The sequence below is a fragment of the Monodelphis domestica genome, chromosome 1 (genome assembly GCF_027887165.1).
Source record: "Monodelphis domestica isolate mMonDom1 chromosome 1, mMonDom1.pri, whole genome shotgun sequence".
In the NCBI taxonomy this organism is placed as follows: domain Eukaryota; kingdom Metazoa; phylum Chordata; class Mammalia; order Didelphimorphia; family Didelphidae; genus Monodelphis; species Monodelphis domestica.
In genome coordinates this window covers 481325234-481352396 of record NC_077227.1, presented here as the reverse complement: position 1 = coordinate 481352396, position 27163 = coordinate 481325234, and the positions used below count along the sequence as shown (strand labels likewise).

Here is a 27163-nt window from a genome sequence, read left to right as displayed (position 1 = left end):
ACAGAAATACTAAATATGTTATTTACTGATCATATTCAGTAAATCTAAATCACATCTAATAAAGATTCCTTAAAGAAAGAATTTTACACCAGTTAGAGACTAATGCTAAAGAATTAATGGGTCAAAGAACAAGAGAAAGAAAGAAAGAAAGAAAGAAAGAAAGAAAGAAAGAAAGAAAGAAAGAAAGAAAGAAAGAAAGAAAGAAAGAAAGAAAGAAAGAAAGAAAGAAAGAAAGAAAGAAAGAAAGAAAGAAAGAAAGAAAGAAAGAAAGAAAGAAAGAAAGAAAGAAAGAAAGAAAGAAAGAAAGAAAGAAAGAAAGAAAGAAAGAAAGAAAGAAAGAAAGGAAGGGAGGGAGGGAAGGAGGAGAGGGAGGGAGGGAGAGAGGGGGAGGGAGAGAGGGGGAGGGAGAGAGGGGGGGAGAGAGAGAGAGAGAGAGAAGAGAGAAAGAGAGAGAGAGAAAAGAGAGAAAGAGAGAAAGAGAGAAAGAGAGAAAGAGAGAGAGAGAAAGAAAGAAAGAAAGAAAGAAAGAAAGAAAGAAAGAAAGAAAGAAAGAAAGAAAGAAAGAAAGAAAGAAAGAAAGAAAGAAAGAAAGAAAGAAAGAAAGAAAGAAAGAAAGAAAGAAAGAAAGAAAGAAAGAAAGAAAGAAAGAAAGAAAGAAAGAAAATTTTACCTTGTGTTTAAGAAATGTTCATTGTTTTGAATCCAGCTGTAAAGCAAAAAGGTAACAGACCAGATCTTTTAGGCAGCAAACCAAACATACTTGAAGGATGGCTTAGTAGTGTAAAGATACTAGACCAGACTGTCTAGAGCTGTTATGGGGAAACTTTTAGAGATGGAGTGCCAGGCCCCGCCTCCACTTCCCCCAAAGCTGTGCCCATGCCACATCCTCAGACCATATTCTGTGCCCCTCCCCCATTGAGTGCTGGGGTCACCCTGCTTCCCCCCTTTACTCCACTCAGGGATGGGAGGAAGCACTCCCACTAGACTTCTGGGCAGAGGGGTGGACAGGCTTGGGGTGAGGGGAAGGAGGAGCAGCCCAGCTGTGCCTCCCTCTGGTTTTCTAATTAGGTACTCTGGCAAAATTTGTGCTTCAGGGATGAGCGCACTAGGTCCTTAAGGTACTGGGTCCTTGGCATGTGTGCCCAAAGAGGTCTCTGTGTGCTGTCTCTGGCATGCACACCATAGGTTCACCATCATGGCCCTAGTGTCTAGCATCCCCCAAGGCTAGCAAAATTCCTTGAGATAAAAATAGATGAGTGATTAGAAAGAGAATCTTATTTCTGAAAATAACTCATTACAGGTCAGCTGAATTATGACCTAAGGTCAGAGATAGGTAATTTAATGTTTCTCAGCCTCAGTTTCCTCCTATGTAAAATGTGGGTAATAATAGCACCTACTTCATTTGATAGTCATGAGAATTAAGTGAGATAACATATGTAAAATTTTATGAAGTTTTAAAATAAATTTTTATAAAATTTTATAGTCTATATAAATGAAGCTATTGTTATCTATAGGTATTTCACTCTTTCCTTCTTTATTTTGATTTGGTTGAAAGCTTCAAGTATATTTGCATCTGTAATTTCAAAATCTTCTGTTATGGGATGCAGGCATTCACAGATGTCAAGATGAGTCTGTTTCAGCGTCTCTCTAGTGATTAGAACATTTGAAGGGATACCATCTCAGTAATGTCATACTAGGCTACTGTTACTTTTCCTATTAAGGAGCTTCTTGGTTGTTGTATTTGCACCTCATGTAACAATGTATTATTGTCTTTTGTAAGTTTGATGTCTCCAGTGCAACAAAAAAGTTGATTCTCAGTTCCCAAGCTATACTGATGTTGATAGAAAGCTTTCAGCTCTGGAGTCCAGCTAACATGGTTCAGGATTAAGTGGCATTAGGCAAATCAGATCTTAATTCCAAGATAGTTTACAGCAGAAGGAGCTTGTTTTCTGTTCATGATTTTTTAAAGAGTAAGAGCAGGTAAGTAATCAGTTCCCCTTCTTCCAGGACCCTGTGATATAATTCATATAAAACTTATGACTGAAATTCATTAAGGATAGTTAAATACCTGCGTACCATTGTACTACTTATCTTCCTGTTTTCCTGTTAGCAATTTTTGTCCTTACAAGTAAGAAGATTATTCTTGGTAGAAAAAAGAAAAACAAAAGAAGAATTGAATAGTTCTGCCTTTCTGTCATCTATATCATTGTCAGATCCAATTCAATCAATAGTTTTATCACTTTAAAAAAATTTCTTCTTTGCTTAACCTCCTCCTTGCCCCCAAAAAAGCCTTTTCAAAGCAACAGCATTCAAAAAGTATTGCATATAAAACTCATTAAACCACAAATTACTTTTGAAATAGTTCTGTTCACCTGTGCTTTCTTCTGAACTAATTTTTGTTTGCTTCTAAGTATTTAGGAAAAGCTTTAAAAATCCTTTTTCTGCGCAGGAGGTCATCACTACTGCTAACCTATCCTCTCTTCAACAACCTCCTCCTCAAATAAATATCAAAATTTAAGAAAAAAGGGGGCAGCTGGGTAGCTCAATGGATTGAGAGACAGGTCTAGAGACGGGAGGTCATAGGTTCAAATCTGGCCTCAGACACTTCCCAGCTGTGTGACCCTGGGCAAGTCACTTGACCCCCATTGCCTAGCCCTTACCACTCTTCTGCCTTGGAGCCAATACACAGTATTGACTTCAAGATGGAAGGTAAGGGTTAAAAAAATTTTTTTAAGAAAAAAAAAACTTTTGTAACAAATTATCATAATCAGGGCAAACTTATTCATCACTTCTTTCTCTAACCATTACTGGTTGATCTCTCCCCTTGTGGCAGTTATGGAGTTTCCTAGAAATAACTAGGAGCATCAAAGTTGCTCCTTTCTTAAGTCATCCAGCTTTACTCTCTATATCAAGACCCTCATATCTATTGCCTGATGAGGTTACCCCTGTTTCTGAATTTGGATTTCCTTTTCCCTTATGAGTAAACTATAAAAATTGCTATTGATATCTATAGTAGCTGAGGGTAAAAAGAAAGCAAACTGGTATTAGAACTAGAAGCAAAGATAATGGAAAAAGGAAAGGTGATTAGGTTTTGCAAATAGTATCAATCAAGATCTCAAGCAAGGTCAGAATTCAAGAAGGCTAGTACTCACTTTCTCCAATAGTTTGGGTTCAAATATCAGCACTGGATTAGAAAACAACAAAATATGGAACCAAAGGTAAAGTTGCCTAGATAGGTGTTGGAACTCGTATGCTAACAAACTGACTATTCAGCCAAGAAAATCTTGACCCCAAGAAGAGATATAATAAAAAGAACTTCCTTCCATGGCCTTCCCCTTTTACAGAAGTTAGGTCTAGAACATTAAGTCTTGTTTTGGGGGTTTTTCTTTCCCAATGCCTAACCTTTTCATTATAATTTGATAAAATTTAGTTTGGGTTGTTTGGGGATTCTTATTCTATTGACATTGTTGTGGTCATTTTGACTATTGTTTTTCTAAATCTGTTTCTTTGCATTGGCTCATGTAAGTTTTTCCATTATTGTTTCTTATAGCAAAGAAATATTTCATTACATTCATGTACCACACATTTTGGTTAGTCATTTACCAATTGATCAGCATCTAATTTGTTTCCAGTTCTTTGTTGCAACAAAAAAAGGATCTTTGGTCTTTGTTATAATTAGATGATTCTCTAGAAGGGAAAGGGGGAAGGCTAAAAGGGAAAACTGAAGTGACATAAAAACAAAGAATAAAATCTTTCCTTAAAATTTAATAAAAAATAAAATTACCAAATCCTTCACGAATATAAACTCAACTACACATAGGACCAGAAAAACAATATTTCTCCTGACATATACACGAAAGGGTCACAAATGCACTCACTCCCCACCAACACATCCACAGAAGGGCAAGCACATCCATCCCTGCTTATTAAGGGAGGCAAATTCACTGCCCTCATTATATATATACACACACATATAGTGCATGTATGTATCAGTGTAGACGTATCAATGCAAACATTCCCTTACAGAGGAATATAATATACTCATTTCATTTTTTTTTTTTATAAAACCCTTACCTTCCATCTTGGCATCAATACTGTGTATTGGTTCCAAGGCAGAAGAGTGGTAAAGGCTAGGCAATAGGGGTCAAGTGACTTGCCCAGGGTCACACAGCTGGGAAGTGTCTGAGGCCAGATTTGAACCTATGACCTCCCATCTATAGGCCTGTCTCTCAATCCACTGAGCTACCCAGCTGCCCCCTCATTTCACTTTTAAAACAGCCCAAAGGGTAAATATCCAGTCTCACATGCACTTGCCTAGAAAAAACCTTTCCCTGACAAAGTACACCCTGTTCATCCATCTCTTTCACATATACATCCATTAGGTGAAGCATCCATTGAGCCCTCCAACACACACAAATGAAAGAGAGGCAGCAGACACCCACCTCTCTCCATCAACCCCACCATCCAACCAATATCACACACACACACACACACACACACACACCCCAATAAAGGCAAATTTATCTTTCAAATCCACCTAGAAGAGGTGATCTATAGGAGCAGAGGCCATCTGTCCTCTTTTTCTCCCCTCAAAATGCCTAAGCCTCAGTCGTCATTCATTCACTCACATGATGAATTCTGTCATTTTCTCTCAGTCGCACACACACACACACACACACACACACACACACACACACAGAGGCAGACACCTCTCACATCCATCCTTTTCTCTACCACCCCCAGGCTTTCACATATACATACACATCCCATACTGTGAGACATGAAACTACAGTCCATGAGTCCATTAATGTTATAATAAAATTAATTTAATATTAAATCATACAAGTGCATAGTCCAAGCTGAAGTATAAAAATGGAATGTTTAAGTCTATATTCTTGATTTGTCAAACATTCAAATCAGACAATTAAGTTTTTATCTTAAAGAAATCCAAAAGCCAGTAGAAACTACACTTTTCATCAACACATAAAAACATACCTTGCAGCAATGTGTGCCCCAAAAAACACATCAGCCCCACCTCAGTGGCAACTTCAAAAGCTGGCAGATAAGAACTATTGCACCAAGATCTAGGGGGAGAACAGATGGGGGAGGGAGGAGGAGCCTCCCTTCCCTGAGCTTGCCACAGTGGCTTACAGGAAACCTGAGAGGCAATGTTCAAAACAGCTAGTCTCCCCTGCTTCCACTCCCCCCATGTCTCATATCACCAATTAAGGGTTCCCCTTCTAAGGGCAACATGGTAGGGCTGGAGGGGGGTGGGGAAGAGTAGAAGGAATTAGATTCCCCAGTCTCAAAGAGCCTGCACAAATGGGAAGATCTCTAAAGGTCAGATTAACCCTCAAGGGCAGCCTGCACTGTCAGCAGTCTGTACCCCAAGTTAATAAGAGATTTCATCAAGAGATACTTCAGCTCTGAAGGGCAGGCACCTCTAGTCTGGGTGGGTCCTATTGTAAACAAACAGTTCTCCAGAGTTTGGCCTTCCCTTCTTTCTTCCCTCCCACTCTCCCTGCCCACTGAGGGCCAGGCACAGTGGAATGCATAAGGTAGTAAGTGACAGAAATTATTTCCAAGAAGTAGACAACACAGTATTTCTGCACAAAATACATTGTGGTCCCTACAATGGAGATCAGCCCTGACTCCAGGCCAGGAGGCTGATTTCTTCTTTCTTCTCCCCTTGGAGAGATGGCAGATCTGTTTGCTCTTCCAACACCATGGTAAGCCCATGATCAGAAAGCTGGAGATGATGCCCTGAAACAGACTGAGACTCTTCCTGGGGAGAGCCAAGTCCTGGCCTGCAGGACAGCATAGGTATGTGCAAAGCAAGGCCTTCACTGCAGAGGAGCAGGAAGAAAGGGTCCCAGGCATTCCTCTCCACTCCCCCCACCCCCACCCCCTACTCTTTGCCTGACCCTGACTCAGAAGCATTTTGGCTGCAAAGAGGTACAGCCATAAGGATAAATGCAGCATTTCCAGCCTTACTGTTATCAGGCATGGGGTACTTAGGCTGGGTCTGCTCCAGGCAGCCCTCCTCAGCAGAACTCAGGCTTACTTGGCCTTGCACCCCCTACCTGACAGAGACAGCATTATTGCACAACTCCTCCCTTCACATTACAACAGGAGCTTCTCCCAAAATAGCTAGTGCAAACAATGATTTGTTGGTTCAAATTTGGTTTTATGCTGCCGCCCAACACCTAACCTCAGGCCAGGGTGTTGCAGAAGCAGTCCTAAGTTCACCAAGACATACAAGTTATAGTCACTTATTAGGCCAGGGGCAGTGGTATGCTACAGAATAAATGCCCATCCCTTCCAGAATGCTGGGGAAGGTTACCTTGGTCAGTCAGTTTCCTTGCTATGACCTCACCCTTCTACCTGGATGCCAGAATCCTTCCCATGCTCCCAGTTCTAGCCAATGCTGATTGGCTACTTTAAAAACAACAACAAAAAAGACCATATCCAATGTACAACATTGACAAGCAAAATCATGGCCACAGATCAACAATCTGATTTTAAAAAGAGTCCAGGAATAATAAGTTGTTTTGTTTTGTTTTTTTAAGCAGCTTTTCTAAGGGTTCTCTTGCTTCACCCAGAATCTTCTCAGCACAGCACCAAGGATGAACTCCAGAGTTGGGTTTATAGCAAAAATCCCTTGGGCCTCCCCAAACCCCTCACTCTGTAAGAACAGAGAAGAGGATACGCTGCACCTGGAGGCTTCTTGCTCAACAATCTGGCCAGAACACTCTTACTAAGAGCACTTAAAATAGGGCAAGAAGAGTCTGGGTTCCTCTTCAACCTGCTCCTTATCATTTTTCTCTAAGATTAAAAAGCCAAATGGTTATTCCATTCAAATCATAAGAGTTTCCTCCTTCCCTCCAAGGCAGGGAGCAGGTAGGAAAGGAGAGAGATTTTCTAAAGGATCATGTTATTGCTGGTTCTCTCTGAAGGCTTGGTCCTTGTCCGCTTTGGTCTATTGAGTCCATATAAGCTAGACATCAGAGGCAGCCCCCCAGATTCCATCAGTCCCCACTGGCTGCAGTCACAAAAGGCACATGGGGATGCACTAAATGAGGCTTCCTCGGCTGGGAAAAAGGGACAGAAAAAAGGGGAGGATTTTTGGTCAATTTTGTTTTCTCATTGGCATTTTGTAAAATAAAGTACAAGATGCTGGACATTCCTGGTGTCGGAGAGGAAAAAGTCTCAAAGAGATTTCAAAGCCATCAGGGGGACAGGGAGAAAAGGGTGGCCTTATTGATTCTCCACCTCTGAGTTCACAAACAAGCCTTGTGACCCAAGAGAAAAGGCCTATGAGGGCTATGTCTCAGTGGCGGACAGCTGACCTCTGACGGACTTGCACTGAGGAAGCCATGACACAGCATCCCTTCTTTGTGTAGAAATCAATGAGTCGCTGCCACATTGGACAGCAGCTCAAGAGGTAGTGATTTCCTGCGGAGAAGGAAACAGGAATTAGAAGCCTTAATGGTCCATCACATACATTCTAGACTTTATGAGTTACAAAACTTCCATATTTATTTATTTATTTGTTTTTTTAATTTTAAACCCTTACCTTCCATCTTGGCATCAATACTGTGTATTGGTTCCAAGGCAGAAGAGTGGTAAAGGCTAGGCAATAGGGGTCAAGTGACTTGCCCAGGGTCACATAGCTGGGAAGGGTCTGAGGCCAGATTTGAACCTAGGATCTCCCATCTCTAGGCCTGGCTCTCAATCCACTGAGCTACCCAGTTTCCCCCCAAACTTTCATATTTATAACATCATTTGATCCTTATAATCTCCCCAAACTATCTTTCAGGGAAGGAGGCAATGTCATCCCCATTTCATTTCATGGACAGTCACTGAAGAGCTAAATGACTTGCCCAAAATCTCATAGCAAGTTAATGTCTACATTGGGTCCCTGAGAACCAATATCCTTGATCATCCAGGGTTGAAGATGTCTACCTCAAATGAGGATAGATTGAAGAATCAAACTTCTGCTGCATAGAACCTCCATCACCTCATGGAACCAAGGAGTCAAAATGAATCTATTTTCACCCAATCTTCCTCCTACTTTCCGCTACCATATTCAAGAGGGCTAGGTTAAACCATGAGTCTGAATGTCCAAGATCCTGGCCATTGCTATTCTACTACACCTGGGAAAAATCAATTAGAGGAGCCCCACCACCATTCATTTTGTTTCCCACCTCCTCTTCTATCCACCCTGTGTCACAGCCTGCTCTATGGGCACTTTGTCTGAGAAGCCCCCACTCACCAATGATGCAGAGCCCCTCTTGAGCCCGAGTGATCCCCACATTGACCTGATGTGGATCACTGACAAAGCCTAGGTGTTTCTTCAACCAGCTTTTGGTGGGCCTCCCATCAATTTCACCAGGGGGGCAGGAGCGGACTGTACTTAGTATAACATATCGCCACTCGCTTCCTACTGGGTGAAAATAAAGAACAGGAATGACATCTAAGAAATAACTACCTCAGTCTCACTTAACTGAGGTCTACCTTGATTATCCCTCCCTTCTGAGCTATTTGAAGCCCCTTACTCCAAAACCATTGCCCCTCTCTTCTTCCACTCCACTCCCAATCAATTTAAACATTCAGAATATCTTTCATCTTCAACCAATCACATCAGAAGTTCTTTTCCACCTAATCTCCTTCAGAATGATCTCCATGATTAAGAGAGGATTCTTTATTTGCCATACTACCCCATATTCAAACTCCTCTTTCTATCCTAGCTCTTTCAAGGAGTTCTCCCTAATTGAATAGTGACATTCTCTGAGCTCAGAACAGACCAAATAGCAATTTCTCTCCTCTGTTAGGTCCAAGGATCACCTTGACTTTTCTTGATGGAGGAGACAGTCACTCCAGTAATTCCCTCCTTTAACAGTCTCTTGTTGATTTCTGACACCTGGGCATTGTAGGGGCTGAGGATTGCAATGTCCTTAGGCTTGATGGTCCTATCCAAGGTCAGCTGGTTTGCTATTCGAACCTGTAGACACAAGAACCACAGGAAAGGTCAGAGTGCAACATGAAGGTAATTCTGTTTGGGGCAGCAATCCATCTGAGGAAATTTGTCAATATATTGTACTTTATTTGTCTTATTCAAGACACTGACTAAGATCCTGTCCAAATCATTTTGAAGATCAGTTCCTAAATTCCAGGTTGCTGTTTTATAACATCTCTTCCACAAACATGATACATAAATGTGACAACACTGGATCGTAAATTCAGAGATAAAAGGGATCTTAAGAGGCCATTAAACCCAAATCCCCCATTTTTACAGATTTAAAAACTGAGGCATAGAGAGAGGTGACATTACTTATGTAGTACATAGTTAATAAGTGTCTAAGGAAGAATTCAAACTCTAATTTCGGTGTTCTATCCACTATATCATGCTGCTTCTCAATAGGGCAACTGAAATAGCTAATGTGAGAGGTCTTAGGTGGCTGTACTAAGAGGCACAACATATAGAATGTGTATATACAGTACATAGAACGAAGGAAGTAAGAGTCCCACTGTATTCTGCCCTGGTCAGAACACAGCTAGAATATTAAAGGTAAAAAAAAATAACTTTTAACAATAATGCTCATAGTAAAAGTCTGCTCAATTTCCCTCCAAATTGGGGAAAGAATTGCCTAAGGAAAAGTAATAGTCCATCGTTAGAAGTTTTAAAGCAGAAGCTAGATAGTGATTTCTTGAGGTATATAGAAGGAGATTCTTACTTGAAAAAGTTTAGACTAGATTCCATGACCATTGAAGGCCTTTCCAACTTAGACTCTGATCCTGGAATGCCCAGTGTGGTTACCCTCTACTAGTTCTGCTCCAAAGCCCCAGGTTGCTGAGCAATTGAGAAGGTAAGACAGATTCTTCTGTCAGAAAGAGAATACACCAGCATCTCAGGGAAATGGTCCCTCCCAATCTCTGAACTCTGTCATCCACAACACTCACTGTGAGTCTCTTATACTTAGAATAATATCCAAGCCCTCAGGGTGATCCCCACCTCCCAAATATGACCTCAGCACTCACCACATGATCAACTTCATCCCGGTTGGCCCTGGAGTTTTCATTTCCTTCATCTGTAGAAACCAAAAGGCTCTCCTCCACTCCTTGGACATAGCCAAAGATAATGGGGCAGCTAACTTGGTCTGGGTGGCAGAAGACACTTGGCATTCGCTTTAGTTTCAAACTAGTCTTTAATTTGTTGTCATAAAATTCTTTGGAAGGAAATCTGCAGATATCATTGTGCTGTTAGGGGTAAGAGACAAGGTGAGTTGGAGCAAGTAACACAATACATTTTACCTTTCTTTGTACTACTAGTGCCTAGCCTAGTGCCTAGCATAGTGCCTGGAACAGAGTAAGCATTTAATAAAAGTTGACTAACAAACCAAGGTGAAGGAATTTTCCAGCCAAGAGGATAAGAAAGAACAGAATGGCCAAGGCAGCAGACAAATAAATTTGTCCCACCATGGTGTAGGGATAGGAACCATCTGTAATAAGTATGCCAAGAATCCATCCCTTAGGGCTCAAACACAGTTACCAATGACTCAACATCCCAAAGAAGTATGTCCTTTCTGGTGGTCCTTTCTGGTTATCCCACTCAGACAGAACTTCTCAGTTAGAAATGCTCAGGCCCCCATAGCTTGTTCAAATGTATCATTGATCTGTTCATTACTTTCTATATCTTCTTTTTTTTTTAATTTGTATTTAATTAGTCAATTTAGAATATTTTTCCTTGGTTACAAGAATCATGTTCTTTTCCTCCCCTTACCCCACCCCCTCCCATAGCTGATGTGCAATTCCACTGGGTATTATATGTGTCCATGATCAAAACCTATTTACATATTAATATTTGCACTAAGGTGATCATTTAGAGTCTATATCCCCAATCATATCCCCATCGACCCATGTGATCAAGCAGTTGTTTTTCTTCTATGTTTCTACTCCCACAGTTTTCCCTCTGAATATGGATAGTGCTCTTTCTCATAAATCCCTCCAAATTGTTCTGGATCATTGCATTGCTACTAGTAGAGAAGTCCATTACGTTAGATTGTACCACAGTGTACCACACAGTTTCTGTGTACAATGTTCTCCTGGTTCTGCTCCTTTCACTCTGCATCAATACCTGGAGGTCATTCCCGTTCACATGGGATTCCTCTACTTCATTATTCCTTTGGGTGCAATAGTATTTCATCACCAACATATACCACAATTTGTTCAGCCATTCCCCAATCAGAGGGCATCCCCTCATTTCCAATTTTTTGCCACAACAAAGAGCACAGCTATGAATATTCTTGTACAAGTCTTTTTCCTTATGATCTCTTTAGGGTATAAACCCAGCAGTGGTATGGCTGGATCAAAGGGCAGACAGTTTTTTAAAGCCTTTTGGGTATAGTTCCAAAATTGCCATCCAGAATGGTTGGATCAATTCACAACTCCACCAGCAATGTATTAATGTCCCAATTTTGCCACATCCCCTCCAACATTTATTACTTTCCTATGCTGTCATGTTAGCTAATTTGCTAGGTGTGAGGTGGTACTTCAAAGTTGTTTTGATTTGCATTTCTCTGATTATAAGAGATTTAGAACACTTTTTCATGTGCTTATTAATAGTTTTGATTTATCTGAAAATTGCCTATTCATGTCCCTAGCCCATTTATCATTTGGGGAATGGCTTGATTTTTTTGTACAACTGATTTAGTTCCTTATAAATTTGAGTAATTAGACCTTTGTCAGAGATTTTTGTTATGAAGATTTTCCCCAATTTATTGCTTCCCTTCTAATTTTGGTTGCATTGGTTTTATTTGTACAAAACCTTTTTAATTTAATGTAATAAAAATTATTTACATTTTGTAATTTTTTCTAGCTCTTGCTTGGTCTTAAAATCTTTCCTTTCCCAAATATCTGATAAGTATACTAGTCTGTATTCACCTAATTTACTTATAGTTTCCTTCTTTATAGTCAAGTCATTCACCCATTCTGAGTTTATCTTGTAGGGACCTTCTATATCTTCTATCAGACTTTTCTTTTTTCACCATACTTACATACAGAGTAATGTGGCACTGGTCATATGACTGATAGGAATACAGACCTCAAGTTAAAGGAAAGAGTTATGATTTAGGCATTGAATCAGCATTTCAAAGGGCAATAGATAACCACTGCCAAAGGATCAGCACTCAGAAGACTATAGCCCAAGTGAACTGCAAGATATCTGACATTCACCTTGAGGCCAACATTTCCAAAGGTCCTGAGTTTCTCTCCTCTTCCTACCCCTTCTCTTTAATTGATTTTGCTCTCTCCCTATCATTTCTATTTCTCTTCCCTTACCACTTCTCAATTATCATTTTCTCCCCTTTTCCACTCTACTTCCTATTCTACTTCTATTCTCCCTAACTTTATTCTCTGTCCTCCTTGAGGATACAGTTTTGCTTTTGAGGTGGTCTCCCCAGTGCCTAGGACAGTGCCTGGGATAGTGCCAGGTATGTGTAGACATTTAACAAATGTTTGATCAATTGAATTGCCTCCTCCTTCACTCTCATTTCCTTATACTCCTTTCTTTTAACTGTTTCCTCTCTCCAGCATTCCTCCTCCATATTTACTCTTTTCTTCTTCTTCCTTCTTTTTTTAAAACCAGACTCATGATTTCATCAGTGTAAAGAATTTGTAGCAGCTTTCTCTACTAAGGCAAATCAACACCTTTCCTACAACTTAGTCTTACAAAGTTGGAGGCAGCTACAGCAGCTCAGTGGATAGAAAGCTAGGCCTAGAGATGAGAGGTCCAGGGTTTGAATCTGGCCTCAGATATTCCCTAGCTGTGTGAACCTGGGTAAGTCATTTAAACCCCAACTGCCTAGTCCTTATCACTTTTCTGCCTTAGAACTAATACTTATTGATTAATTCTAAGATGGAAATTAAAGATATTTTTAAAAGAAAAGTTGCTTGAGTGAGTGATTTGTCCTAGATGATGCAGAGGACAGAAGGAAAAAGAACTCAAGTCTTCTTGACTTTTAGAACAGCTCTCTAAACCCACAGGCTTCATGTCATTCTTCCCTTAATCTAGTCATAATGTGGAAATCAAGTATATTTCTTGGTATTGGCCCTACTTGCTGTTTAGACTAATATTTGTTTTTTATTATTTTTTAAAATTCTTACCTTTTGTCTTAAAAATCAATACTAAGTATTAGTTCCAAGGCAAAAATGCAGTAAGGGCTAGAGAATTAGAGTTAAGTAACTTGTCCAGGATCACATAGGTAGGAAGAATCTGTGGTTGCATTTGAACTCGGGACCTCCTATCTTGGTTCTCCATCTACTGAGTCACCTAGTTCCCCTATTTTTTAATTTTCAAAGCAACTAAGATTTATACATGTCAGTTAGATATATATATATACATATATGTTGATTTTTGTGGCCCTCTATTAAACATTCCTTTTGGTCTCTTTCCCCTGCTCACTGTCCTCAGCCTCCAATCAGTATGGTACAATGAAAAGAACTTGGCTTTGGAGGCTAAGGTCCTGGATGATTCAGATCCTATTTCTAGTTCTACCTGAATAGCCTTGGACAAGTCATTTAACCACTCTGACTCTCAATTTCCTTTTTTTTTTTTAATCCTTGCCTTCCATCTTTGAATCAATACCATATAATGGTCCCAAGGCAGAAGAGCAGTAAGGGCTATGCAACTGTAGTTGAATGACTTGCCCAGGGTTTCCCAGCTAGGAAGTGGCTGAGGTCACATTTGAATCCAGGACCTCCTGTCTCCAGCCTGACTCTCAATCCACTGAGCCACTCAGCTGCCCCCCTTCAATTTCCTTTTTTCTAAGAACAAAGGTTTTGAGTTAAGTGTCACCTCAGTGTCATCTAGCTCTTAATCTATCATCCTAGCTTCCTCAGTCACAAGTTCCCTGACAGGGCAAACCAAGCCCTCCTGATCAAAGATCTTCACTTCCAGCCCTGGCATGTAACCCAACTCTCTTTCCAGAACATTCCTCACTAGAACCATTCTCCTGCCAGCACCTTCTCAGGTGGCCTCTTCTGCTGATCAGTCACAGTAGTCTCAAGAAAAACTAAATGCCACATTGCTGCCATCTGGCCAGTGGTTCAGAAACAGGAAATTGGACCATGTGAAGGAGCATATCTCTATTTGTATGATGTGTATCTCTGTATATTTGCAGGATGCTATGTGTCTAGAATGAGTTACATATGCCTCTATGAATTTAGGGGGAATTGTGTGTATATTTATGCATGTGTACAGGACCTTGTGTTGGTTTATGTAATTATACAGACAAATTATATGCATACCTAACTTTTTTAAATATAGGAGCATCTGTGTGTCCATATGTGTTCATGTAGGAAAGTGAGTAAGCATGGGTATATATGGCTACATTTATAGATATTTATGGCACAATTGTGTAAGTATGTGGATGTATCATGTGGGTAAAGATACTTACTGGTGTGGATGTGATCATTTGTGTGGGAGCAGGAAGTATTAATGGTATAGGAAAAGGAAAAGAAAGAGCCTAGGCCTCTCACCATTCGGTACTGTATATCCAGCATCCAGGCTTGACCATGGTAGCGCTCAAAGAGGGACTTCTCCAAGCCCAGGTTTTGACAGTGATCATTCTTTACAAAAGGCTGAAGCTGTTTGTGGTCCCCTAGCAACACCACCTGTGACACAAACAGGAAAGATTTTTTAGCTAGATCTAGAGGCATACATGGCCAGCTTCACCAGCCTTTGATTTTCTCCCTTCAACAATCTTGACCTCATTCCCTGCCTAACTATACCTAACGCAGGCGAGCTGGTTTATTCCAGTTCCTATGTCTTTTATTTGGGCCGGGGGAGACCAGGTACTAAAGGCACATGCAAAAACTATGAGTACTAGGCATTATTCCAACTATTCCACTCGCTATAGCCCTCTCACCTTCCCTGAGTAACAATGGGCCAAAATCAAAGTGGGCACAAATCTCACCTTCTCAGCCTGGGGAAAGTTAACAAGGGGGATGAGGCTTTCAGGCTCTGTGGCCATGCCAGCTTCATCAATGAGAATCTGTTTGACATTGAGGTGCTTCACGAGGATGGAGGAGGCAGCACAGGAGCAGGTACAGAGGATGATACCATGGTTTTTTAGCTCAACCATCCGGGCCAGCTTGGTGATAGACTTGTATCTGAGAGATCAAGTGACAGAAATCAAAGAGAGTCAGGAAGGGCTAGGGATAGACACCAAGATTAAGAAACATTAGGGCCCCTAATAATGCATGATGACGAATATTTATCATAAGTCCTTTGTCATGATTTTTCTTCAGGGGAGACTGGGGCACAGAAAAAAAAAAGAAAGATCCCATATACATCAAAATATCCCAGGGGCAGCTGGGTAGCTCAGTGGATTGAGAGCCAGGCCTAGAGATGGGAGGTCCCGGGTTCAAATCTAACCTCAGATACTTCCCAGCTGTGTGACCCTGGACAAGTCACTTAACCCCCATTGCCCAGCCCTTACCACTCTTCTGCCTTGGAATCAATATAGTATTGATTCCAAGACATAAGGTAAGGGTTAAAAAAAAATATCCCTAGTTGCAGTTTGTAATACATAGATACCCACTGACCTGGGGAGTACTTAAACAAATCGCATATATAATACATGAATGAAGAGAAGCATGGTATATTTGCAACTGATACAAAGTGAAGTAAACAGAACTATGAATGACTACATTTTACAACAATGTAAACAAAAAAAAATTTAAACTGAATGCTGTATAGTTATGTTCACTCAGTTTGACTCTCGAGAGACAAGAATGCATTTCTCCCTCCCTTCTTTGGGGGATGGCTATAATATATATGTGGGTATTCTATTCAGCTTGACACACTGATTAGTCCATTGCTGAACTTTCTCTTCCTTTTTAATTCTTTATTGTAAGGAGAGGTTCTCCAGGTGTGTGTATGGGGGCAGGGGGGGAGATATTAAGACATTTGTTAAAGAAACAATGTGCCATTCAAAAAGGTCAAGGATCACATTTTAGAATGTCTAGCTCCACCAGGTATAGCAACAATGTGGCTGTTACAGAATGTCTCCATCTGTCACAATATAGTAACAATGTGGCTATTCTAGAATCTAAAGAGCAAATTGGTACATTTATACTCCCTCTTTCTCCAGAACATCTAAAGTTATCTCTTATTGCATCCATTTTTGTTCAGCCTCCTTTCTCATCACGCTGCCCCACACTCCCATTCAACACACACTTTACTAGCCTGAGTCCCCAGACTTTCTAGTCAGGCCTTCAGGGGACACTATTTTCCCAATCCCAGCCCCTTCCCTGGAGCAACTCACTCTTCGATTTCATCTTCTGAGAACTGATCCCCCTTCCTCACTCTGGCATCAAATTCTATAATCTTGCGAAAGAATGGGTTGGACGGCATCCGGATACGATGATGGAGAACGATGTCTCTGTAAGAAGAGAAGTCATGATGGAGCTTCTGTCCCCTACTTCCTTCTGGCGTCCTACTCTGATGTCTGAAGCCTTAGCTCCTGATTCCTGATCAGGATGGTATTCCTGTGGAGATGCAGGCTGACCATTCTTTCCTTACCATGCCCAATGAACAGATATAGACCTCTACCCAAATTCAACCTGATCACCAACTTGGGGCTCCCCATTTTGCCCTCCCTCCTGCTCATGCAATGCTTGCATACATCAAGATAAGGAAGAAGAATGGGGATAGAGAGAGAACATATATGTGAGTACACACACACATACACATATGCAAGCAGAGGCACATTTATAGAAAGAAACCATTACTACATGCATTAACAGGCATATACATACACACAAATATATACACACTTCCTACCTGAGTTCAGGTTTTGGCTTCCCTTCTCGAGTATTTTTGCGAAACATTTTTCTGTAGCTCCCTGGTACAGGGAATTCCATGGCCTCCATCTGTTCACTGTATACCTGCAAAGGCTTGAGCTCCTCCTTCCACTGAAGTAGGATTTCTGGGGAAAAGAAAGCCTAATATTAGTATTTCATCTTCCATAGCCCCTAGACCTGAGTAAGAAGGCATCTGGATTATCACTTCCTTCACCAGGTAACAAATGGGTATATAAAACCTAGAACCGCCTAAGGACAAAATAAGATGGAAGATGTGATTTGACCCATTTTAAAAGGTAAAAATGAGACCAAGGACTCCTTCCTAAGTGGATGAGCCAACTTACCTGAAACAACATCAACAGATTTGTTGGATGGCCCACAATATAGGATGCACTTCTCCCCTCTGTTTTTGTTATCCCCTGTCAGGGGTAGTGGGTCAGTCTCAGGCTTCTCCTGATTTAATTTATTAAACCAGTATACAATATGGACCCCAACCACTGTCTTCCCAGTACCTAGAAGAGGAACAGGTATCAGCAGTGTGAGTGCATCCCTCCACTTTGCCAAACACAGTTGCCCCCCCCCCCCCCCCATCCTAGCACACAGTCTCCCTCCTTCATTCAGCTACTAATGTTCTCTTCAAGGCCTACACAGGAATCAAGTATGCTCTGATAGCAAAAACCACTGGCTTTGGAATCAGAAGATTTGATTTTGAATCTAGGCTCTTCCTAGCTATATGATCTCTCTCAGACAGTCTATCAGTTGAATCTTTCAGTGTTAAACAGGAACGTCTGCCTGAACGGGTAACAACTGATGTCTTAGAAATAACCGGAATAAAAAAAGCTATGGGCTAAGGAAAATAACTCCCTTCTAAGCATCATACAAACCTTCCAAGTCTGTTTTAAATGGAGGAAAAAAGAAGCAGTGAGGAAGAAATATGACACTCTTGGTTCCCAATGCTCTTAGTTCTAAAGGTCTGTCCAATACCCTCATTTTATGGGATAGAAACTCCCCTGTCCTTAAAGAATGAGAGCTGAAAGAAGAAAGATAACTATGAACCTCAATTTGAATCCAGAAATAAAAAAGAATTAGAACCAAATCCTTCACGTAGAGCCAAAAGAACACTGGATATGGTCTCAGAAAACATGTGTTCAAATCCCAGTATCTGCATGGTCTTGGGCAAACCACTTCACTCCAATTTTCTAATTTAAAAAATGAAGGGGAAGGAAGGATTGGACTACATTATATCAGGTCATGTCTCAGTTTAAATCCTTTGATTCTAGTAGCCTTCATTCACACTCAGAGGCTACATTCAGGCTATTTTCCTATGCTTATGCTTTCCAGACTACTGTGGCGGGCCTAGAAGTGGGAATGATGACATTGGTCAGCTCACTGGTCCAATGAAAGTTCTTCACTGGGAAGCTTTACCCAGGTCATTCCCTACCCACTATGCACTAAAGGTTCTGCCTTACCTGGTGGCCCTTGAATAAGAGTGAAAGGCTTTTGAAGGGCCTCTAGCACAGCACTATTCTGACTCTTATTGAGCTTGAATTTTCCTTGTGGGATATCAAAGGTCCGATGCTTCAAGATACTGGACTTTATGGTTTTGTAGGACCCTGAAAAGATAGAACAGAGGATAAGAGGGAAAGTTAGGAGTAGGATTTAAAAAAAAGTAAATCAAGAGAGAGAAGGAGTCCTAGAGGAAAAAAATAGTGCCAGGGCTGGGATAAAGGTAAAGATTTTAATATTGAACAAAGGAGAAAATGGAGCCAAGGTTAAGTTCTTGAGACCCTCTCCCAAGGTCCTTCTTCTGTACCCTTCTCTGTCTGCCCATCCCTCTTTCTATCTATGAACCAGACAGAGTCTTGGGGAGCTGAGTAGCTGAGTACCCAAATGCCACTTTGTGACTGACCTTCTTTGATGGGCTGGCCTAAGGCAATGCTGGTGATAAGGGGTGAGGCATATTGCAGTTTCCAGATGGCTTTCTCTTTCCGGCTTGGGGAAAAAAAAGAAAGAAATCCTCAGTCACAATTAAAAGAATCCATGATACATGTCAGGGAAGGCTAATAAAGAGCATAGCCATGCTTAGAGGACCCAGAAATAAGACCAAAAAGTCAAAGCTATAAAAGCACTCTCCCCCAAACTAAACAGAATTCCTGAAGAATGGCCTAAAAATGATCAGGGATATAAAAGTACAAATCCAAATAGTATGGGCTCCTTTCCCAAGGTAAGTAGCCCCCCACATCCCACTCCTGTCACCTCTGCCCCAGTCACTCACACCCTCACTCCCCCAACCACTATTCTGTGAGCACTCACATATCTGGCAGCAGCTTTGGGATCATCTCAATAGTGAAGCAAGCTCCCTTTCTGGTGACCTCCACAGGGATGTTCTCCATGGATACATGGTGGAGAAAAAAATGGATTGTCGTCCGCTCTTCTCTTCGATCAACTTTTTTGGCATCCTGATCCATTTCATCTGTTAGCCCATGAGCCACCCAGGTATAGGTGTCAGGGTCCACATTCAAACAAGAATCAAGAGTATTGACCATAGGTGGGTCTACTGCTTTTCTGCACAAGCTAAGCTTCTTAAAGTTTTGAATTAGAGCAGTCTCTTCTCCTTTCTCTTCCTCTTCTACAGGACCCTGGAGTTTCAGGTTCTCCATTCGGATGCAGAGATAGCAGAAGTTGAAGTTGATATCAATTGCACATTCCTTGAGGAAGGTATAGGTTAAGTAGAAAGTCCCTTGCATCTGTCCCTGACTGTTCCTCTCTCTGTCCCAGGTAATAGGAACACCATACAAGAGGATAGAGTCATTCTCAGCCACAGCGCTAGAAGCAGACTCCATGGCAGAGAGTGGTTTCCATACCCGGGAATAGTCTTGTGGGTCAGAGTATACATCCTTGGTTGCCTGTGAAGCATAGCGGGAAAAGCAGTCAATGGGTTTCTCAGCATGCTCCAGGCAAATAGCAAAACTTGGGGTCAACATCCACATCTGGATGGAAGGCACAAGGAAGCCCCTCTGGACATCAGTGGTCAGCTGCATCTGCAAGGCATCCCCAGTACTTAGCTCTAGTACCACCTCTACATAATGGGAACACTTGCTTCGAGACATCTGGCCTATGGGCCGGCGGTAGGAGTTCTGGGCAGTCCCTCTAGATCTTAGCAGCAGGGCTGCTGCCTTCTGAAAGTTCTGGTTCTGGATGGCCAGCAGCAGGTCCTGCCAGATGCTACTACTTACTGGCATAACATGTGTGTCCACCAGGGTTTTAGGTGATGGAGTCCATGCTTTGCCCTTATCCAGAGAGTACATTCGCTTTTTCCATACCAGCTTTATATTCTGGCGCTCAGGGATAAAGGAAGGCTGCTCTACCAATTGCAGTGCACGGTAATTGACAAGATGGGGGTCAGGCAGGGTATCCCGGTTCATGGGGAAAATCACCTTAAAAAAACGGTTTGCAGATTCCACATTCACCACAAAGCACAATTTTGTTAGCAGCTGGGCTTTGAGTTGGGTGGCCAAATGAAGGCAGTGGGCCTTACGCTCATAAGCCTGGGCACGTCCATTCTTCCGATTGAAGTCATGGCATAGTAAGTCAATATCTTCGGGTGAATAGCCAGGCTGACCCTGGCCCATGGCAGCATGGAGCTGCCTTTGAAGAACCACATCAATGTAACGCCTAATGGGGGAAGATGCCCAAGTATACCAGTCGACCTGCAATGAGTAGTGCCCAGCCCTGGACAGGCTAGTAGAGTTTGAACGGCTAAAGTAGGAACGGCTGAGTAGCTTTCGGAACTCCAGTCCAGCTGGGGCCAGAGTGGGGTGAATGTCATCTGTGGCAATGAGGTCCACCATCTTGTTATAGTCCTTGCTGTCAGCAGCCTGACACAGGTGATCCCAAAGTGGGCACAGGATAGAGAGGTTGCATACTGAGCTGTTTACTTGGGAAGCATTGTAGGGCTGGCCACAGAGACGATAAGAGAGATGGAGGGACACAGGGAGCAAGTGACGGTACTTTTCCTTTAGCTGGCCTACTTGCTGAGGATTGGGCTCAGCCTGGCACCTCAAAGGAGTGATTGACTTTGTGCTATCCTTGTGTACCAGGAACTTAGCTACATAGCTATTGAATAGAATCATAAGTTCCTCAACCATCTGGTGGGAGCTACGTGAGCCAAGAGGGCTATCTTCATCTGGTTGGTCATAGTAGCAATCTCCCTTAAGGCGGCCTCTGCGAAGGACTTGGGAAAAGTGGTAAGCAGCCACAACACAGCCTTCTACAGTGCCCAGCCGGAGAGGCAGCCAAGCCCCACCACCAGGGTGACTTTTAATGATAACCTCAGCTTCCTCATAAGTCAGCTGAAGATCAGAGCGTATCATAGATGGAGTGATATGCCATTTCACTACTTGGTCACCTTCCTTCTCCACTGTAAGGATCAAGGAGATAGTTCGACGTTCTTGGTGGGGAAGGAGACTGAACAGGTCCTGACTGAGCCTGGATGGAAGCATGGCCACAGGATCTTTTCCAGGAGCATAGTATGTAGCACCACGCTTCCTAGCCTCACGGTCAAGTGCCCCATCCTTTGGCATAAAGCTGGCTACATCAGATATATGGACAGCTATCTCGTACTGGGTTCCCAGGTCCCTGACACTGATAGCATCATCGAGATCCCGGGAACCCTGAGGGTCCACAGTAAAGGTCAAATAATCCCGGCAGTCCTTCCACTGTCCCTGGCGTAGACTAAATTTACTGTAATTGTGCTGGTTCACCTCCTTAATGACTGGTGTGGGATATCTTCCATTGGCACTCAAAGAATATTCCATGTCCAGAATCTTTAAGCCTTGTTCTAAGGTCAAAGGCAAAGGAAGGATCTCAAGTATGATACCTAATGGATAATAGAACCTCTCTTTCCAGGAGATGATCTGTACACGAAAGAGTTGATTGCGCTTGGTCTCCTCAGTTATCTTCTCATAGCTAATAAGTTTAATGTGTCCCCGTTGTAAACGGCGGATGGGAATAGTGTTGGGCTTATCTTTTAGCTCTGGGACAAAGATCTTGGTGACTGAAGGGTCAATGGGAATCATTACTCGGGGGTCAAACTCATCCATCTTGCATATGAAAATGAGTTCTCGGTCACCCCTTTCCAGTACACCTACCACTCGGCCCATGGGGCGCCAGGAGTATCCCTGTTCCTCCAATTCTGGAGTCAAGATTTCCACTAGAACTTGGTCACCTGTGAAGGCCATACCGCAATTGGTACGTCCTCTGATTTGAATAATGAGAGGTGGAGAATCATCTATGGTGAAGGCAGATGCTTTTTCAAAGGCCTCCTTTATCAGTTCACATTTTCTATATATCTTCGGCTGCATGCGTAGATATTTCTGCAACACTGGCACAGGAAAGCTTAAATACTGTTGTCCCTGATGGTGGGTCCGAGCACCTGATGTCACATTTAGCAGCCCATCCTCAGTTACTGTCACCGCCACATTCTTGCTTTCATCCAGCAACTCTTGAAGAATGGGGTCATCAGCATTGAGTTCAGCATCAGATACCCATGAGGCAGTATCATTGTCATTGTCCTCCTCTTCTAAGTAGTCCTCCATGGCTATCTTCACAGGATGCAGCCCATTTTGCCGGGCCCAGCGCTGCCTATGGGCCACATCTTGCTTGATTTGTTCCATTGTGAGGTCCACAGGAGAGACACTGCGCATCTCCACACACTCTTGAATGAAGTGCTTCCATACCTTACTGCAGCGTCCAAAGGAACACAGGGCCACAGCATCCCCTACAGCAACCACCTGTGACTGAGCCCTGGTCATCACTGTGTTCAGTACTCGGGCCTCACTGAAGAATTCCAGGTGGGGGACTGAACTGCTGAGCAGGCTGTCCCGTGTGTGTACGGTGCTGAGGATGATCACTCGGAATTCACGACCTAAGAGAAAAGTCAAAACCAAAAAAATCAAAACATAGCTAGATGAGCAAAAGCAGAACAAGGAAGGGCCAGTCCAGGTGGAAACCCCAAATAGTCGAGAAACTAGATGACCCTGGCAAGAATACTGGGAGGGGGCAGGGAAAGGGAGAACCTGCTCTGGGGAGCTTTTCCCTTTATAGGGAAAAGAAAGGACGGAGCCAAGATGGTGGCTTCATAGCAGCAAAAGCTGAAACCACTCTGTCAGTCCTTCCAAACCATTATAGGGAAAAGAAGCAGCCAAGGTCAATTCTCTTAGATATTTGACTCTCAACTCCTCTGGATGGATCTAGTTCTAAAAAATACTGTGCATCTCTGTGTGGTATGATGAAGATTATCAAGGTGCTTGGAATCTATCATCAAGAGCTAGGTTGATATGATCTCACAGAAAGCTTCCCTACCCTACCACGTCCCTCCCCTAATCCCCTCTGTCATAAGACCCAAATCCACCCCACTCTTAGTATAGGCTAAGAAAGATCACCACAGACAAGGTTGTACTTATAGTCAGGCTGACCAGAGTTCCCACTGTGGTTATAAAGAGAACCCAATCCTTACCCCTCCCTGAGAAGATGCAACTAATACATGATCATCATAGTCTTAAGAAGGCCTAACATGGGTGCAGCTGGGTAGCTCAGTGGATTGAGAGTCAGGCCTAGAGACGGGAGGTCCTAGGTTCAAATCTGGCCTCAGACACTTCCCAGCTGTGTGACCCTGGGCAAGTCACTTGATCCCCATTGCCTAGCCCTTACCACTCTTCTGCCTTGGAGCCAATGCACGGTAAGGGTTTAAAAAAAAAAAAGGCCTAAGATGAGATAGTGAAAATTTCTATACCAGCCACATATACACACACACAAAGTGACCTTTGATGGATCCCTGCCCTTAATAAGTCTTCCCATTAAAATAAGTATATTTCAGAGTCTGAATGTTTCCTTAATATGGATCAGAATTTGTGGGTCTTTAAAAATAAAGTGGTTAAGAGAAGTGGGTGCCATAATTTTCTAGTGAAGCAAAATTATGTAATTGGTCATATGCAATAAAAATAAATCGGCCATTGGGGATTAAATCTCCCTGTCAAAGCTACAGGAATTATAAAAACAGGGACCTTCACCATCCATTGCCAAGGGGTCTGGCTATAGCAATAATGACCAGCAACTGACTAAGGTCACCTCAAATAGGGTCCTCCATGATCCAACCCCCAGAAAACCTAAATATATTACCTTCTAACTTTATGCCCCTTAGCACTAGAAACCTACCTGGCAGATTTTCAAAATTCTCCACTGCCACTTCTCCTAGTTGTTTCTTCCTCAGTTCCTGTCTCAGTGTTTTTACCTGGGAAATGGACAAACATGGTGATCAAGTAGTTACCTGAGCTCAGAATAAACACTATTCCTCAAGACTTCCACCCTACATGACCAAGCTCAAAACTCAGGCCTCAGCCTCAAAAATGCTACTATCTAGTGGTCTTTACTTGGAGAAAAAAACACATCAACACATACTTCCCTCCCTTTCTATTACCAAATCCAGAACAATAAAAAGATTAAGTCACATTATGTAGATTATTCCATAGTTTACAAAATCCCATCCCCTCCTCCATGAAGCCTTTCTAGATTATTCCAAGAAAGGGTATCCCTATCAGCTTCACTCTGCTGGGTCATGAGTCACCACCTCACTATTCCCAGCCTCCCTTAAGGAACATTAGTACCTGGTACCTATATAATGTGATCATAAAGGACACAGGCTATTGTAGTGTTTGCTAAAGGCAATCATTCTACTACTTGTGTATATTCCTAGGTGTTTCTCTACAAGGGGTATGAATAAGGATAAGGCAGGACCTGAGATTTTACTAATTTAGGAACCCCCAGATAAGGAAACTCTACAAGTATATTGCCATCTTCTCTTAGAGCGTGGTTTGAGAATTCTGAAAGGACTTGCCTTGAGTCACATATTCAGAATGGGTTAGTCAGAATTTGAACCCAGGCTGTTCTGCCTTTGAGGGGTTCTCTCTGTCCACTTGACTATGTTGCCTCTGAGCATGTTTATCTGCAAACATACAGAATCATTGAGAGTGATGATGATGAGGGACTCCTTTTCCAGATAAAGGGAAAAAAAGTTTAGACAAGGTCCAAAAATGATCATCACTCCCCAGTATGCAGTATATTGCTCAAAGATCTTGTGATGGCCTATGGAGCTCCCTCAGTGCCTACTAGACATGTTGAATATGTATTATTGAGAGTTTCTGCCTGCCAATCTACAAACCCAGCAATAAAGTGTTTCTAATCTCTGTGAGAGAGAAAAGATAAAAATGGAAGGAGGACCCAATCACCTGAGAACCATGGGACACAACACAAATTTGCTTCAGGTCAGGGCTGTTCCATTGGTAGGCCCAGATACTGTAGAATTCTTGCACCTTCTCAATGACCTCCACTATTTCAGCCCTGTTGAACCATGATGTCATTGTTATATCTCTCTCAGGAGTACCAGCCACATGGCAAAACATGAGCGGGTGCTTCTCTGGGTGGCCAGGGATCTGTCCACTAGCCTGAATAGGGTTGCCCTTAGCCACATAGAAATTCCTAGAAACAAAGGAAATGATGGCTTTGGTGGAACGGTAGTTTTCATGAAAGATGACCCTGCTCTGGAAAGCCAATTCATGATTCTCCCGCTGATAGTACTGGAATAGACGATTGAGTAGTGTATGGTCTGCAGACTTCCTATCCCCCACACTGAAGAGTTTGGGGGTGATTTGCATGTGGTCCCCAGCCAGGACAATGCGTGTGTTCCGAGTGGCATAGGCTAGTGGAATTATGGCTTCGCACTCTAACATCTGAGCAGCCTCATCAATGAGAATGTGGGAAAAAAAACCAGGTGGCACATCCAGGGAGCGGGACAAGGTGGTGGTGGTGATTATAATGCGGTGTTGTTTAAGTTCTGCCTGAGTTGGGTCACGGAAGAAGCGTCTATCATCTGTGAGGCAGCAATACTGCAGTGTAGTTGGGTCTGTCTGGTTAAGGAAGCTCTCAGTGCTTTTGACTCTCAGTGGCACAGCCTCAGGGTGTCCAGCTGTGACATAGGCATGAAAGTACTCTCGGATGTAGATGTCAGCAGCACTGCAGAGGCAAAAAAAGAAGAGGTTCAAGAATATGGCAACAGGTGAGCAGCTAAGTGGCTCAGTGGATAGAAAGCCAGGCCTGGAGGCAGGGAGGTCCCGGGTTCAAATTTGAACTCAGACACTTCCCAACTGTGTGGCCCCAGGCAACTCACTTAACCCCAGTTGTCTAGTTCTTACCTTTCTTCTGCCTAAGAAAAAAAATATGACCAACAGGATTCCCTAAATTACTTCAGTTCAATTCAAGTTATTTCCTGCCTCTTTCTTAGGCACAAGGTACTGTGCTAATTAATGTTAGGGAAACAAAGCGGGGGGAAATGACATATTTCCTTTCCTTCAAGAAGATTACATTTTCCAGGAGATGAAAGCTGTACTATGTAAAATGAAGCAAAGGAGAGGACCAAAGTGCTTACATGAAAATTTAAATTATATTTTAAAAATACCAAAGTGCTTAAGGGAAAATTGGTAATCTGTCAAGAAACTTCATTCACATTGTGCTAAGCATTTTTGTTTAGAGAAAGGAGAGGGAGAGGTGGAAAGAAGTAGGATATGTGAGGGTTGTGATAGAGAGAGAGAAAGAGACAAAGACATAGTCAGAGGCAGAAAGAAACTTGAAAGGAACTCCAGTATCAAAATTGTCAAATAGTATTAGACAAATGTCAACTATCCAATTTCCATCATAAATGTTTAATCCTAGGTGTCCAAGTCTACTGTCTAAGTGAACTCAGAGAAGGCAGATTCAGATCTGAAGCCAGTGAGGAAGGCTCCTTTTTGGCAATAAGTTCCAAAGAAGTCAGTGCAATAGCCACAGCTCTGCATTATCTATGTCCCTGCCTCTCCCCATAAGTGCAGAAAATTGAGAGCTAATTATACAAAACTATCTCAGAAAACAAGACTAATAGAAAATACCCCAAGAGGAAATGGAATGGCTAAAACAGCTGGGCCCCAAAGAGCTCTTCTTTCTGAACATTTCTTTTGTTCTCCTCTTCCAAAACCACTACCACTAGAGGGGAGTGGGGAAATGGGTGGCATCACCCCTTCCCAGACTCCAGAGGGGTGATATCCAAAGCTTTTCTTCTTCCTTGTCCTGGTTAGTTGGGGAAGCCATTTCCTCCCCTTTAATTCAGTGGAGACAAGCTTGGTTTTCCCCCCACCTCCACCCCCTAAGATGTGTTTTCCTAACAATACCAACAAAAGTAAAGAAGATAGGATTTTAGAATGGGTGGGGC

At 42.4% G+C, this 27163-nt stretch overlaps 1 protein-coding gene across 4 annotated transcripts in view; it reads right to left on the bottom strand.

Annotated features, from left to right (window-relative positions):
• Positions 1–4804: 4804 nt before the first annotated feature.
• The window catches only part of HELZ2 (helicase with zinc finger 2), a 34621-nt gene continuing 12262 nt past the window's right edge, over positions 4805–27163 (bottom strand). For 2 of the 4 annotated variants that reach the window (XM_007475552.2, XM_007475553.2), the window contains exons 7-20: positions 25152–25935; positions 24082–24157; positions 19180–22792; positions 18776–18858; positions 18336–18479; positions 17211–17378; positions 16847–16991; positions 16329–16445; positions 14976–15171; positions 14539–14673; positions 10042–10260; positions 8848–9004; positions 8276–8446; positions 4805–7455 (exon numbers count right to left, since the gene is read on the bottom strand). In XM_007475552.2, coding sequence (XP_007475614.1) covers positions 7331–7455; positions 8276–8446; positions 8848–9004; positions 10042–10260; positions 14539–14673; positions 14976–15171; positions 16329–16445; positions 16847–16991; positions 17211–17378; positions 18336–18479; positions 18776–18858; positions 19180–22792; positions 24082–24157; positions 25152–25935 — 6133 coding nt within the window. In that variant the 3' untranslated portion in view covers positions 4805–7330. The remainder of the gene's footprint in view (positions 7456–8275; positions 8447–8847; positions 9005–10041; positions 10261–14538; positions 14674–14975; positions 15172–16328; positions 16446–16846; positions 16992–17210; positions 17379–18335; positions 18480–18775; positions 18859–19179; positions 22793–24081; positions 24158–25151; positions 25936–27163) is intronic. The other 2 variants (XM_007475554.2, XM_056812822.1) reach the window with 1 other exon arrangement.